Consider the following 17,068-nt stretch of genomic DNA (forward strand, 5'->3'; position numbering starts at 1 on the left):
AGAAATCTCAAGAAATGAATGAGAACTTTGGTACTTCAAAAATATTTTATTCCTACTTCTACCAGAAATAATTCAACCTCTTGTTTCTCTACAAAGGCTATTAAAATTGGAACAAAGAAATGATCACAGATGTTAATAACCAGTGTTAACTTCAAACCCCTTATGTACTGAGCTAATACACTCCAGAAGATACTGGTTTACAATGTAATCCAAAAGAAATTACTGTTCTGATTACAGGAGTTTATGTGCATCTTTTTTTAAAGCTTGATAAATTTTTCAGTTTTTGCTGTACATTGGGATACCTTATATTGCTATGGGAAGGGAAAAGCTTTTGGGTCAAAGAAGGTACAAAAAATTGAAGAATTTTTTAAGCTGCTCATACTGATTTTTTTTTTAAGGAGATAAGAAAAAATTTAAGCTATTTTTTCATAACCTCAGTCACTAAAGACTTACCTGAAACTAATCAGAGTAAAATAAATAGGCTTTGAATTAACACCTAAAATGAGCAATTAGGATATAATTAAGGTAAAATCTGAAAAGATGTGTATTAAATTTGGTAAATTGCTCAGAAGCCTACTGTCTTTCTAGATTCCTACCATATTTGCTGCTAATGGAAAATGAAGAAAATAACATTAGGTCAAATAATGAGAAACTCTAACTCTAATAACAAAAACTCTATTTCTTAAAGCATAAAAACAAGGCAGATATTAGAAATGAGTTATTTAAGGTTATCCATTCTATTGCAAGAAGTTTTCATTGATACACCATTCATCTGCTTTTTCTCCTTCATTAGAGCAACCTTCTCCCATTAGAAAGTCCAGACGTGAACTAATTGTTTAGAGACTGAGATGGAGACCATCTAAATCCATGTTTTCTCATTATACCAATAGACCTCGTGTTGGTTCCTTTGGAAATATTAAATCATAGGATTTCACCACACTGAAAAATGAGTTATTGGGTAACAGACACAGTTATAAGCATTGGCCACATCCACCTATAAAGAATATAAACCCTCTTATGGAATTGAATAGGCTTAATATAACAGTAATACTTTTATATAGAAATTATATAACATTTAATATACACACCTGTATGTATATATAAAAATTTACACACACACTGTATGTACTATTATTTACTTACTGTTTCTCAAGAAGACTGTAGAGCTGAAATCAGTTAATTTTAACTCAGCTAACAAAATACATCAAACTGTTACTCCCTGACCATTTTTCTTCTACTGTTTACTGTTGCCTGTAGCACCACAACAGCTTCAAGAAATACATATTTACAAAGGCTGTACTTTTGAAAATGGCCTATTTCTGTTCCTCTCTCTTCCATTCTGCACCTACTGCAAATGTAAATCCATGACTCTTCAATGGGTTGCTTTAAATAACCTCCTCCTTTCCCTTCATGCAGCTGAGGAGATGGCAAAGGGCAGGAAAGCAAAGCAAATCATTAACTCTTATCATCAGATACAGCTGGTGAGTCAGTCTTTTAATCTTAAGGCTCTGTGTAAAATGAGACAACTAGCCCAGACTTGTGCTGTGACATTTTCTAGGCAGGAAGATATAGTACACATGTAAACTAACTATTACCTAGAAAGGACAAATGCTCCAAATGCTGGCTGTCTTTGGTTTTATGACTGCAATCCTTTTTCAAGATCCACACCTGAACTCAATGTGGTAATTCATCTGTGATTTTAGACAGGACCTTCACTGCACACAGCTTTACCTAAAAAAAAAAGCGATCCTGGCACCATGAGTCTGCTCTTCTTGGCCTGCTTTAATACACAACACCATGACATAAAGTCTCTTCTTACTCTGAGGTGGGTTTGTTGGGTTTTTATTCCCCTTCCCATTTCACATCTACTTTTTCTAGTACTTGATGAGTCACAGCAAGAGAGACAACTTAGATAAATTGGATCATAGCCAGTAAAACCTATCTCACAGCTGCTCTCTACTTCTGCAACAGAAACATCCTTCATCATGAGATCTGTTAAAATAAGCTGTTAATAAAAATTCCCCACATTTATGTGGAAAAGAGTTGCTGGCAGAAAAGGCTAGTAGCTATAAAATCAGAGATAAGGCACTGCAGCATCAGTCAGCATTCAGTAAGGAAACAGAATCAAACCACTGTTTTACATTTAATTAGGATTAGGCAGAAAAAAATATGGGACCAAATTGTTAAGCATTTGTAAATCACCAGATCTCCACTGAGCTTTACCTATTGACATCCACTAAAAATACAAGTATTTTTCTCTGGAAATGAAATGCCATATACACTGATCTGGAAGAGAGAGGAAAGTGTTTATACTCTTACTAACACCCCCTACATCATGTCCAATGTTTTTCTACCAATGTAGTGCCACATGGACATATGCCAGCCTACTCTGAGCAGGTCAGCAATTTCTCCACAGAAAATGGCAGCCCCTTGTCTTGGATATAGTATCCAGCTTAATTGCAGGCAAGAAGGCTTACTGTCTGGGTTCCTATAATGCTGGGCGTGAAACAACACACTATTTCCTTAGCACTGCACAGTCATAGGAATAAGCTTAATAGTCATTCTTGTTGCAAAAGAACCAATATAATCATTTTACAGGTGATGGAAGTAAGGGAAAGAGACAATAAGTAAATCGTCCAGCCACTGGCAGCACCAGGATTAGAAAAGAGATTTTCAAGTCCCAGTCCACTGCTGCCCCTTCCATATTTTCATCTTCTTAATGGTCCACTATTGATTTCCGTATAGAGCTCCTTTCAGACTCCATATGTCTTAGGCAGAAAAGACAAAACCAGCTGATCTTTATTGGCACAAAGGCACTCCATTGTCTCAGACTGATCTACTAAGAACAAAACAATGTTCAAAACAACCCAACAGAAGGCAATACAGGAAAAAGGAAGAAAAAACAATTAATCATCTATTATTCCAAGGTTTCATAATACTTATTTTTGTTTACAGAAAAATACTTACACAGCATATCTAAAATTGCATCACTATTGTTTAGCTGAGAGCTGGAAAGAGGCAAAAAAAAAAAAAATGCTGGTTTCAAAACCAGACTGTTTCAGACCTTTGAAGTATCTTGTTGCCCTACATAAGCTTTTGAGGTCTCAACATTCAAATGTCTTATTCACTCAACACAAGCCCTGGCAAGGCTGTTCAAACTGGGTGGACAGAAGAGGTCTGGTTCTTTAAAAGGAACAGGCAGGGCTGCAACTCTGTGTATAATGTAAGCCCCAGTGAAATCCTCAAAATTAAAGAATACTGAAGTGCACAAATCTCTTGCAGGCTCCTTATAAAAGGATGCCCATCAATCAGACACCATGGAGGATTAGTTCCATTAGCTCCCAGCTTCATACCCAGCTTGAGAGCCTGGATAAAAGGTGGCATGGCATAAACTGGGAACCTCTGTCTACTCTCCTTCACTGAGGACTGTGGAACCAAGAAAACATGAATGCTTTTCATCAATTAGGTTGTTTGAGGAAATTTTTTTCACTTCCGAAATTAGATGCTAACTGAATGATAGTTTGACACCAGATTTTAATATTAGAGGTTTGATTGCAAAACTGTCACAGATGATGTTGGTCAGTGCTTTCACAGGATGAGAAACTCAGGTTCCTCCCTTTAGATTGAAGCTGTAACTGGCACTGTAACCACCCGGCTAGCTCAAAGGCTTGAATAAGATGTTCCCAGTTTCTCCCACTGACACTGCTCTTTTAAAAAGTGGGCTTGAATATTTTAAAGGAAAAAGACTGAAAGTCTGCCATTCATCTTCCATTCCTTTTCAAGTGGCTATGGATTTGGCTTCTGCATTTGTCTTGTTTTTGTTTACCATGAATTCCTTTTGTTCTAATCACTGATCTGAATCCTTCCTTCTGTGTCTAATCCTCACTCAAAGAGGAAAAAAAAGTTTCAGTGCTTTCTAATGAATTTTATTCTTGTACTGTGAATCAATACATTTTGCTTTAAGGCATTTTTCTTTACATACTTTTAACTAGCGATGAGCTGAATGTTCATCATCAGCTGTGGGACACAGCAGAGAGGAAGAAAACGAACTGCACTGCTTCCTTTGGGAACGAGAGATCAAACCCAATGAAGGACTTGTGCATCTTTAACTTCCCAATGAGCGTGTCACAGAGCACAGACAGCATTCAGGGTACCCTTCCCCAAAAATCAGCAGATTTCATTATTCTGCCGACACTACAATCTCAGCAAGAAACAGCCTAAAGTCTGCAGATTGATCGTACAACTCCCAAAAGCTCACCAGCAGAAGGAAGCTGAAAATGGTGTCAATCCTTGTCACACTGCATCTTCCATAATGTGAGGCACCTTGAAATGACACAGTCTATCAGTCAAAGCTGTCTCCTTGTAGGGCACCTACCTATTTATTGTTTGCCCAAGTCTACATAATGTTCATTCTTACAGTTTCATAGCAAAACACAGCAAAGAGTGGAAGAGGCTAGCTACAGTGATGCTGTTCTTACTCTCCCTTGCATAAACAATAGCCTAATGCTGGGAATTCACAGTGAGGAAAGGACAGCTCTTGGTTCATTCTTGCTCCTCTGCTAGATGGGGACTTAAGTGTAGACCTACCAAGAGAAAAATGCCCCATGTAGCATACTGATTAAGGGTCTAGGAGACACAGCACAGTGAAAATAATCCAAGGTTTACAAAACATGAAGGAATGCAACTTGATACTTGAGAACTCACATGAAAGAAGTCATCTAATCTCTTTTCCTTAGACTGCTTACATGCATCATGCAACAACTGATTACCTGGGAAGTCTACAGCAAAGCCAGGATAGCAGTCAGACCTCCTAGGTACTAAAAATCAAGCACCAATCAGTGTGTCAGCACTCCTTTTCCTGAAGTACCCTTCCACCCCACAGTCTCACTAAAGCTCTTCAAGCCTTTTTCTCCAGTGGTGTGAGTGAAGTCAGTTCCATGTTTACCTCCCAGAAGCCTCTTAATTACGACGTTACTCACCATGCATTTTTCCCAGTAGAAGTTTGATGGACTTATTAAGTACATTTTACAAACAGCCTTCTGTAAAAAAAGTTAGGCCTTTGAAGTCTATATTTTCAGCAAATTCCTTTCATTATGCAGTATGCTTTCCATTCTGTAATTAAAATAACATTAAAAATAATCTGCTGGTTCTTATACTCAAGCCTTCTTAACTCTTATCTTTCTTTGTGAGTAATAAGAGCTTTCCATTTGTACAGCATTATTATATGAGAATTTTCATGTCAAAAGATATGAACTTTCCGACGCCTGCAACACCGGAGCGGAGAGGGGAGAGATCAGCGTCCAGGAGCCTCAACTCAGAGCGACAAGAGCCACTGAGGAGGGAGCCTCAAGTCCTCAACAGGACTTGCCCAGGACTCGGAAGCTCAGCTCCCGCGAGGGGCTGACTCACAGGGGGCGGAGCCAAGAGGAGTGGCACCAGCTGGGAGTGGCTAAAAAACCTTCCCAGGGAGCGCGGCGACCAGGAGCGCAGCGAACAGAGCCGGCAAACAGAGAGCGTCGAGGCAGAGGGTCGAGGCAGTTTGCGCGGCAGTTCGCGCGGGCAGGCGAGCGGGCAGGGAAGCGTTCCAACCGCCTCATCGAGAGGACTCGCCTGGAGTACAGGAGGGGGAAGGAGTGCTGAGGGACGTAGACGGATTGATTGACCAGATAGATCATGGTTACAACACGATCGAAAGCTGCAGTGAGTACTAATGTGGGTATCCAGACTGAGCCTTCCTGCAGACATGCAGCTGTGCAGGTCTCTGGCTGCAGCGAATGCCTGAGCCTGGCACTTGTATTGGAGGGAGCCAGTGATACTGCTTGTGTTCGCTGTGAGCAAATAAATGACCTGCTCAGGCAGGTGGCTGAACTGAGGGAGGAGGTAGAAAGGTTGAGAGCCATTAGAGAGTGTGAAAGTGAAATAGATTGGTGGAACCACACCCTAAGGCAAGGGCAGAGGGAAGTGGTTCAACAAGATATGGATCCCCTTCCCTCCTACCATCAGACAGAAGGAGAGAGCTTAATGGACAAGGATGGATGGAGGGAGGTTCCTCCTCAGAGAGGTAAGCGAAAACCCTCACAATCCCTTCCTCCCTCCCAATTGCCCTTGAATAACAGGTACGAGGTCTTGGAAATTCAGGGCCAGGTGAATGGAGATGGTGAGGCAAATCTATCTAGTGAGTCACCAAGGGCTAGTCACTCACCCACATACCTCAGAACTTCCCCAACCAAGAAGAAAAGAAGAGTAATTGTGGTGGGTGACTCCCTTCTGAGGGGAACAGAAGGGCCCATTTTGTCGACCGGATCCACCCCACAGGGAGGTCTGCTGCCTGCCTGGGGCTCGGATTAGAGATGTTAAAAAGAAGCTCTCTGAACTGGTGCAGCCGTCTGACTACTACCCACTGCTGGTTTTTCAGGTTGGCAGTGACGAAATTATTACGAGGAACGTAAGGGCAATGAAGAGAGACTACAGGGCCCTGGGACGGCTGGTTAAAGGGTCTGGAGCGCAAGTGGTGTTTGCCTCCATACCTGTTGCAAGCGAGGGTGAAGGGATATATAAGAAGACTCTGCAGGTTAATGTATGGCTACGTGACTGGTGCCAAAGGCAGGGGTTTGGGTTTTTCAGTCACGGACTGCTGTATGGGACACCAGGCGGGATACACCAGTCCCAGAGAAGAAAAAGGGTTTTGGGGCAGGAGTTAGCAGGGCTTATTGACAGGGCTTTAAACTAGTTAGGAAGGGGGGAGGGGATTTAACTGGGCCTGTTGGGGACAAGCCCAAGAGGAACATGCTAGGGATTGAAGGATGGCGGGCTAAGGAGGACTATCAATCTCTTGTTTCACTTGTGGGAAAGGATAGCTTTTTAGACCCTGTCCCGCAGGGGAAAAAGGGTACTAGGACTGGCTCCCTGAAATGCCTGTACACCAATGCACGCAGCATGGGGAATAAACAGGAGGAGTTAGAAGTCTGTGTGCGGGCTAAAGGTTATGATCTAGTGGCGATTACAGAGACATGGTGGGACAGTTCACATGACTGGAATGTGGTCATGGATGGCTATGTCCTTTTTAGGAAAGATAGGTCAGCGAAGCGAGGTGGTGGAGTTGCTCTTTACGTGAGAGAGCAACTAGAATGTCTTGAGTTCTGTCCGGGGTCGGATGAGGAGCAAGTGGAATGTCTGTGGGTACGAATCAAGGGGCTGACTGGCACAGGTGATACAGTTGTGGGGATCTATTACAGACCTCCTGATCAGGACGAAGGAGTTGATGAGGCTTTCTACAGGCAACTGGAAGTAGCCTCGCGACTACATGCCTTAGTCGTCGTGGGGGACTTTAATTACCCCGATATTTGCTGGAAGACTCACACAGCCAGTCATTCACAGTCTAGGAGGTTCCTCGAGTGCATTGATGATAATTTCTTAATGCAAATGGTGGACGTACCAACTAGGGGAGCAGCGCTGCTAGATTTAGTACTCGCCAACAAGGAGGGTTTGGTCGAAGTGGTGACGGTCAATGGCAGCCTTGGCTGCAGTGACCATGAGATGGTGGAGTTTAGGATCCTGTGTGGGAGGAATAGAATACCTAGCAAAGCCACAGTTCTGGATTTCCGAAGGGCCAACTTTGGCCTCTTCAGTCAACTGCTAAGGGAAGTCTCATGGGAAAGTGTACTAGGCGGTAAAGGGGCTCAAGATAGTTGGTTAGCATTCAAGGACCGCTTCTTCCAAGCTCAGGATCGGAGCGTCCCAATGAGTAGGAAGTCAAGTAAGGGATCTAGGAGACCGGCGTGGTTAAACAAGGAGCTGCTGGGCAAACTCAAGTGGAAAAGGAGAATCTATGGATTATGGAAAGAGGGGCTGGCCGCTTGGGAGGAATATAGGACAGTTGTTAGAGGATGTAGGGAGACAATTAGGACAGCTAAGGCCTCCTTGGAACTCAATCTTGCTAGTTGGGTTAAAGACAATAGAAAGGGCTTCTTCAAATACATAGCAAATAAAACTAAAACAAGAGGCAATATAGGCCCACTGCTGAACGAAGTGGGTACCCTGGAGACAGAGGATATAAAGAAGGCAGAGGTGCTGAATGCCTTCTTTGCCTCTGTCTTTACTCCTGCAGACTCTCCCCGAGGGCCCCGGATTTCTATAGCCCCAGAAGGAGTCAGGACAAAGGAGGAGTTTGCTTTGGTAGATGAGGATTGGGTTAGGGATCAGCTATGCAAACTGGACATCTGTAAATCGATGGGTCCGGATGGAATGCACCCACGGGTGCTGAGGGAGCTGGCAGAGGTCATTGCTAGGCCACTTTCCATCATCTTTGGTAAGTCGTGGGAAACGGGCGAGGTGCCTGAGGATTGGCGGATGGCAAAGGTCACACCAATCTATAAGAAGGGCAAGAAGGAGGACCCAGGTAATTATAGACCGGTCAGCCTTACCTCCATCCCTGGAAAGATGATGGAACAACTTATTCTTGACTCCATCACTAGGCATATCAAGGATGAGGGGGTCATTAAGAACAGCCAACATGGTTTTATGAGGGGGAAGTCATGTATGACCAACCTTATAGCCTTCTATGAGGAAGTGACTAGGTGGAGGGATGATGGTAGAGCGGTAGATGTAGTTTTTCTTGATTTCAGTAAGGCATTTGATACTGTCTCCCACAGCATCCTCATAGATAAGCTAAGGAAGTGTGGGCTTGACAATCAAGTAGTGAGGTGGATCGAGAACTGGTTGAAAGGAAGAAGGCAGAGAGTTGTGGTCAATGGCGCAGAATCTAGCTGGAGGTCTGTGACTAGTGGAGTTCCTCAGGGGTCGGTGCTGGGACCGGTGCTGTTTAATATTTTCATCAATGACCTGGATGAGGGAACTGAGTGCACCCTCAGCAAGTTTGCTGATGACACAAAACTGGGAGGAGTGGCTGACACACCAGAGGACTGTGCTGCCATTCAGCGAGACCTGGACAGGCTGGAGAGTTGGGCGGGGAGAAACTTGATGAAATTTAACAAGGGCAAGTGTAGAGTCTTGCATCTGGGGAAGAACAACCCCATGTACCAGTACAGGTTGGGGGTTGACCTGCTGGAAAGTAGTGAAGGGGAAAGGGACCTGGGGGTCCTGGTGGATAGGAGGATGACCATGAGCCAGCAATGTGCTCTTGTGGCCAAGAAGGCAAATGGCATCTTAGGGTGCATTAGAAAGGGAGTGGTTAGTAGGTCAAGAGAGGTTCTCCTCCCCCTCTACTCAGCCTTGGTGAGGCCGCATCTGGAATATTGCGTCCAGTTCTGGGCCCCTCTGTTCAAGAAGGACAGGGAATTGCTTGAAGGAGTCCAGCGCAGAGCCACAAAGATGATTAAGGGAGTGGAACATCTCCCTTATGAGGAGAGGCTGAGGGAGCTGGGTCTCTTTAGCTTGGAGAAGAGGAGACTGAGGGGTGACCTCATCAATGTTTACAAATATGTGAAGGGTAGGTGTCAGGATGATGGAGCTAGGCTTTTTTCAGTGATATCCAGTGATAGGACAAGGGGCAATGGGTGTAAACTGGAACATAGGAAGTTCCACGTTAACATCAGGAAGAACTTCTTTACTGTAAGAGTGACAGAGCACTGGAACAGGTTGCCCAGGGGGGTTGTGGAGTCTCCTACACTGGAGATATTCAAGGCCCGCCTGGACAAGTTCCTGTGTGATGTACTGTAGGTTACCCTGCTCTTGCAGGGGGGTTGGACTAGATGATCTTTTTAGGTCCCTTCCAACCCTTGGGATTCTGTGATTCTGTGAAATGCATAGGCATTTTTTGTCCACATAACTCATACAGGAAATTATTAAATTTTCATATAGAAATATGGTAAGTACCAAAAATGCTTATTATGATAGTTCTTATACTGGTAAGAATAAATTAGGAAGCTTTACTTCAGACAGAGAGAACACTCACTAGTCTCTTGGACCACTAAGCTTCAGAAGGTTTCTAGTCTGCTGGACCCCTGTGAATAATGTTTCTAGGATTACATTTCCTACAGCCATTATGGTCAAATTTCATTGAATTTATGATTATATACAAATATTTTGTGTGTCTGTGTGTATTACCAGCAGTGGTAAGACGGACTATCTTCTGTACTAGCTGTAGAAAAATAAACTTTGTTCCTCATGCTGACAACTTCAGGGACAATAACAAAAAGAGCACCTCTTGCTGATGGAGGCCAACTGTCATAGCATATGACAGGAAGGAAGAAGAATAAAATGGCAAGAGGAAAACTTTAGGGAACTTTGACTTTAGATTGGCTTGTTAGATGACATCCTAAAATTTCTGATGGCTTTCAAACAGCCCCTTAATACAATACTGATAGGAAATTTCACAGAGAGGTAGACAGACAGGAAAATGGCCCTGTATTTCAAACAGCGATTTATTCAGACTACTTAAGAATGCTTGAATCTTTTCAATTACTGTCTCCATCTTTTTACTGGAAAGACCTAATTTTCCCTTCGTCCAGTTTCCCTAGGAAGTCCATGCCAGTGACAGAACAAAATACCCAGTAGAGATTTTTGATGCTTTCCAGAACAGGTGGAGCATACCACAAGTCTATGCTGCAGAGGACACCCTCTTCAGCATGGACACTCGTCCCTTCAGCACTGCACTCATTATTTAAGGAGGGGATGCAAGAAATGTCTTTGTGTCTGAGGGCTGGAAGAAGTCCTTTGAGACTTCCCCAACAGGTTAAAGAACTGTTAATCATGTTTGGACCACAAAGGAGGAAAGGAAGATGTGAAGAAAAGCATTTGAACCTCTGCCCATGCACCCACATCCAGTGGGCAGGACGTTTGGCAAGCCTTTAAGAAACAGTAACAGTACAATGAAGTGGGTGAGCAAGATCAATAAATTTGAGATTCCACTAGTAGCTTATGACTGAAACAGTGTCTTATGACCATCCTGTGCCATATTCTTCACATATATTGGAACATTATATATATAGGTAGTGAGGCACTATACATCTGTGAAATTTCAACATGAAAATACGCTTTGCTATCGTATTTCAGTACTAAGAGAAGTATTTTTTATCTCCTAAACTTAAAGCCTTAAAGCTGAAGTCAGCCTGAACTGCCTGGTGTACTTCAGAGACCTTTTTAACTTGAAGGCTTAAAGCAAAGTATTTGAGCATGCTCAAATTTCAGAGCTACTCTACATTTTCACAGGAAGCAACACTAGCACATCCAACTGCACTTCCCCCAGTGCTGAAATAGCCTTGAAAAGCAACCTTTTTTTTTTTTTTTTTTTTTTGGCAAGAATTCTCAGGGACTACCCTTTGATTTCTCTTAAAAATAGATGAGATACATCAATAGTTTATATCTTAGCCTCTTCAAACCATCTTATGATATTCAACTCAGATAGCAATTTTCTTCTTGCACACTGTGAATACAAACACTGTAAGTACATAAATGTGACTTTCCATATATTGTGCAATACTTACAGATTTCGCAAAACTAGTAAACTCTAAGAAGCTAGTAAACACTAAAAGCTAGCACTCAAATTACAAGCAGTAGAACCTACTAGGAATAAACTTATTAAATATCTTCTAATTAGGCATAGTGTATTATATTTTCAGAATCAGACGATTCAAAAGGCCTTCTGTAATTGTTTCACTGATAAAAAAGGCTCCACTCATACAATGGATAAGTCTAAACTGCGAACAAAGCAGCTTAAGATTCAGATAAAGAATTCCTTCCAAGAGAGGTTTACTACCAACAAGCCATTATTATAATCTGTTGTGATTTGCAAAATGGTGATTTTACCAATAGATCAATTTACTGATTTGAAACAAAAACTTCTGCATTCTTGAAGTCAGAAATTCATTTTTAGATGAACTAAACCTTTTGTATATTTTTCTAAAAAGCCTCTTTCAAAACAAAGGAGGGGAAAATTTGACTGTATAAATTACTTCATTACCCAAACGTAACCACAATACAAAGCTGTTTATATTATCTCACTTACAAAGCATATTATAACAGTTTCCTTCTTTATAATAGCACATTCTGCATTTATAGAACAGAGATATTATATGTTCCGACAGAGCTGTTTTATCCTGTTCAAGAAATGACATGCATCAATGGGAAAATATCAAAAGAGAACAAGGAAGAGATTTTTTATTATTACAGACATGGTAGTCTGTCATAAATTAGCAAGGCCATTATCAGCCAGAGCATCGATATATGCTCCCTGACATGAGCTCATTTCAGAAGCTGAGACATCTTGATTAATGCTATATACTAGCACTGCATTTTACATGCTATATATCTTTAGAAAAGTATATTGCCTTGGACAGGATTTTATCCTGGTCCTTGATAGCCAATATTAGGGGCTGGGTATATGCCTTAGCTAAACATTTGATTATGACTCCTAATTATTGCTCAAATTAAGACAAGGTGCAAAAATTCTAATAACTGCTTTTTGGAGGAAAGGGTTTCTTATTTTTATACTATGGAAATAAATGCACAGACAACATCTAGTGAGCTTAAAGCATTAATAAGAGAGAACATGTTTACAGAAGTTAAAACAATTCAGCTGATTGCATTAAGCACTGCTTGTGCTTGCAAATTTTCTTAGATGCTGACTGCTGGAAACTGTTTCATAGGTGATCTGCTTCTGTAACAGCTGCATTATTTCATCTTTCATACAAAAACAAGTCAGGGCCTTACAAGAAAAGAGAGAGATTGGAGATCTGAGATGTAACACCACAGAGTCACAAACACACCATGTGTTTGTAATGCCTGTATTAAATTTGGGATTACTATTCTGCTTTACACATGTGACTGAGCTTGAGCTGCCAAGATATTAATCAAAACCAGGTAGAAAACAAGAGAGAGCTGTCATTTGTTTACAGAATACATAATGAGATGTTTAAAAAGAGATTTCCCATTTACCAGGAATCTCCCAGAAAGGGGTTCCTGCTACATCCATTCCCACATTAGGAATAATTGACAAGTAATGAGAAACAGTGTGCTCAATGCCACATAAAAATTGCAGCTTAACAAACCAAGTCAGAAGTAGAATTCCATAATTTATCTGCCTCCGACTTCCTAAACCATACTCCTGATCCTCCATTCTTTACTTTTAAGCCAATTTTGTTGATGAGTTCTGAGAGACAAATTGCCTTTATGTAGTGTAATTTATTCAACTGGCATGTACAGAGTTCCAGCTATATCTGAGGCATGCACAGCACAGGTTATGTGCAGAAATGCCAAGCAGGCATGTTGCGGTCTTTAAACTTTGCAAATCTATGTTTCAGTAAGAATCACCTGAAAAGAGAGAAAAAATCACCAACTCACCTCCAAGAGTGATTCCCAACCATAAAATGTGAATGGATGTGAACATCTCACACAGCATACGCCACTTCCCTTACTGAGGACCAGAGGAAAGAAAGTAGACATGAAGAAATTAATTTCACTCAGTAAGGAAAGCACTGTCTGGGGAAAGCTGATTTTAGAAATACACACCCTCATGGTGCTTCTTTTAACTGCAGCTGTTTTAAGTATGTTTGCTACTGCTTTGAGGGACTTCACAAAGTCAAGCGGCTCAAGACTTGGGTTTCTTCTCAGCTCTCCCTGACAGTCTTGCCCTCGGGCACGTACTGTCATTCTCTCTCCTTGCAGCTTGTGTAGGTGGTTCAAATTCCTTATGTTGGGTCAGCCCCCATAAGCCTGTGTATTCATTTTCCTGGGTGGACAGTGTCAGACAAGGGGAGATTAATGTACTATCACACAGCTTGTGACATAAAATTAGTTTATCTATTGAATCTCTTTCAACTGGCCTTTTGAAAAGGATAATATATTCCAGCCACTGAGCAAAGATGTCTCCTCTGGCACTGACTGAAATCAAAGAGCAGTTTTGCTTGAAGAAGATTCCCTTTCTGACCCTTCTTGCATTTGAGACTTTTGCCTGTAATTTCAGTAACCCAGAGCAAATCTCTAGCATATAGTAATTAACCTCATGAACCAAAGAAGAGTGAAACTTGGCAAGAGGCATACCTATTTTCACACTTTTCCTCCACAGGCAAATTCCCTATTTTGCTCAATTTTCTAATCACTGTCCATTTATGCATTACAAGCTAATCTCTCCAGTCACAAAAAAAAAAAAAAAAAGAAAAAAAAGGATTGCATTCATGTACAATTAATGTTCAAATTGATTGTGAGTGAAAGTCAGGTTTTGCTTTGACATAATTATGGAAATTAACACTGGAAAGAATTAGACAGGTGAAGACCACTGGGTTTGATATGCAGGCTTATGCTGGTTTAATCCAGCTGGGTTTTTTTTTCTACTTTGAGTCACCTATAAAGAGAACTGACAACTATTTTACAGTGAAAAGTCATTATTAATCCCATTAAAACCTACAGTGCCTGCCTGTGTAGACAAGAATACTGTGTCCTGGGAACAAAGGATATACAAACAACGCAAGCTATACCAAAATTAATCTATCACACCAGCAAGGATCAGTAATGAAATCTGCATAGAATCAAGTCAAAACTCTTCACTGATCACATATGCGCACAACTGCATGCATGCTTTTGGAAAATAAAAGGGAAAGCTCTGTGTTGGACACTCTACTTCCACTCTACAGCATTTGTTGACAGTTTTAGAGATGAAGGTTTCTTACTAGCAAGTGATTTAAGGCCAGAAGTAACACTAGGTATGCTAAAGACACTTAATGAAAAAGGATTTTTTTAAATGCCTTTAAATAATAAATAAAGGGCAAACAGTGGAGAAGTGCCAGGTACAGCATTCTAACATCTTACTGAAACTTTCTTCAAACTCCAGCTGATGTTTAAGAGCAACTACATTTACCACTCCCTCACTTGCCAGCATTATTGTAGCTGTTTCGCACTGAAGCTACAGAAATCAGGAAGTGCATTGTTAGGTTGCATTAGAAGGAAATCTCCTGCCCACAGTGAAACTCTTCTGTTTCCTTTGATGGACTGAAACTCATAAGAAAGCAAGCTTGCCATCTCTGACTCTTCAAATAAGAGAAGGTGTGCTGCTCAAAAAAACCATGCTCTGCAACATTTTTTCCCAAGCAGATTGAAGATGCACTGTGAATGCTTGCATACACTGTGAACCATTCATGCTTGCTGCAGTCATAGTGAGCTAGCAAGATCCAAAGGCCCTGAGGTCTTAAAAGACCATCAAAAGTACTGGCTAGGAAAGGCATTTACTACTTGGAAAACAGACCTCCCAGATTTGCAAGTTGTCCAATGTAAGATATAATAAAAATCTACCCCACTCCACAGTATCTGCCATGTTTATTCAGTAGTTAAAACTGGATTTGCTTCAAGCAAACATGCCGCTAACGAGTTTGAAGCTTAAGACGTTTTATCATGCAGTATAAAGTAGGCTTTAGCATTTTTAATGGACCAGTTGATTTCAGATGGCACTGTGTTTCTGCTTTATCATAGCCTGTAAGTTATAGGAAGCTCATCTTTAGTTTTAATACCTGTTTTACTGTGATATTTTCCAATTATGGTTTCTTTTTAAATCTTTCACTTCCAGCATTTTTACAATTATGTGTTTTAAGATTAATGTGAATTACCATATGGTTTAAAATGCAGTAGACTTCAGAGAAAATGAGCATGAAGCACACCTGGCTAAGTTTAGATAATGGCATTTTTGTTTGTTTCACATTGAGCTCATAATCAAAGCCTAGTACAGATCACACAAACCTCTTGATGAGCTGTAAATGAGCCTCCATCATTAATCCACAATCCTAAAGAAAACCCCACCCTGCTGCTTCAACATTTTTACATCTGGCACCCTATGTGTGGGTAATAGATTGGTGATAGACCCCTAAGACAGTCAAGTTCTTCATTCAGACTACCGCAAGGACTCAATAGCTGGCTAAAAAGACTAGAAGCCTAGTGGTTACGTGCACAAGTGTGTGTGATACCGCTTTCTCAGTTTGCACCCACAATTTGTGTGAACATACACAAATACTGTTTCCTCATGCAGAATGACTGAAGATCTATATACAGAAGATCCACTCATATTTTAGCTACCTTGATGAGCTTTACACACCAGGTTAAAAAAAACTCCTGCCCAGATGCTTATATGCCAAAGTGTCTGAAAGTGCCTAGAACTATTATGAAAATCATACTGTGTTACATTTTTTTGTTGCACATGACTACAGGCACTGCAATATTGGCCAACCTGAACACCATGGCACTTCTACAGAATAGGGCCAGTTAGCCTTTGTAAGCTAGATGCCACAGCACTTATATCTTGTAAGTAGCTCAGCAGACACCTGACATAAGCTCACAACACCCAATTAAGTGCAAAGTAGAGCAGAAGAAACAGTAGGAGAAAAAAGAAATTTGAAGCTTTGCACTATTGGTAGCAGCTGAAGAACTGACGGCTGAACTCTTCCCTACCAGAAGCAGTTCAAACCTCCTGTTTTTTTCACTGTTGGTCGATACAAAAATCTAAACTGGGTCCCTCAATGCATTTTCTTTTAAAATGGAACAAATGCCTGAGAAATACTGCAAAATTCAAAGGGTCAGAAAGAAAGAGGCAACTTGGTACATGAAGAAAAGGAAGAATCCAAGGTACACACCATTCATCCCTCCTCTGTGAAGGGCAGAAGCAACAAGAGAACGGCTGGCCTCTTTCTGGGAACAGAGCTTTATCTGTTGGGCTACATTTTCACAGCTATTTCTGTCTTTTCTGGAAGGCATGCTACTCATACCTCTGAAAAAAATGATGAAATGAAGTAAACACACCACTTTGCAGCAGGACTCTATTGCTGCTGAGGACTTGACCACAGATGATCCAGTAAAGCTTGATTTTAAATTCTACATTTCACCAGAATAACCCCTGCATGTCTCAAGATCACTTTATAAATGAATACAAAAATATAAGCAAAATCATCAACAAAATTTTATCAGGTCATCTATTTGTCTACCAAATATTTCTTTAAGCTGGAAGAATAAAAGTAAAACTAAACATCAGAAGCCTTAACCTCTTTGTCTGCACAACAGTTTGGAGAATTTCTGCCAAATTGATGTGCTGAAATTTAAAATGCAAATAGAAAGGGTGAAACACATGAAAAAT

General features: G+C 41.1%; 1 protein-coding gene across 4 annotated transcripts in view; it reads right to left on the reverse strand.

The window, feature by feature from the left end:
• The window catches only part of GRID2 (glutamate ionotropic receptor delta type subunit 2), a 744,966-nt gene that overhangs the window by 426,087 nt on the left and 301,811 nt on the right, over nt 1-17,068 (reverse strand). The window contains exon 1 of one of the 4 annotated variants that reach the window (XM_065691874.1): nt 13,300-13,360. The exons of 2 other annotated variants lie outside the window; for them this stretch is intronic. In XM_065691874.1, the coding sequence (XP_065547946.1) occupies nt 13,300-13,357 (58 nt within the window). In that variant the 5' untranslated portion in view covers nt 13,358-13,360. Of the gene's footprint in view, nt 1-1,143; nt 1,384-13,299; nt 13,361-17,068 lie in introns of those variants that run through there. One more of the 4 variants, XM_065691883.1, reaches the window with a different exon arrangement.

This window comes from Lathamus discolor, chromosome 1 (genome assembly GCF_037157495.1).
Source record: "Lathamus discolor isolate bLatDis1 chromosome 1, bLatDis1.hap1, whole genome shotgun sequence".
Taxonomy (NCBI): domain Eukaryota; kingdom Metazoa; phylum Chordata; class Aves; order Psittaciformes; family Psittacidae; genus Lathamus; species Lathamus discolor.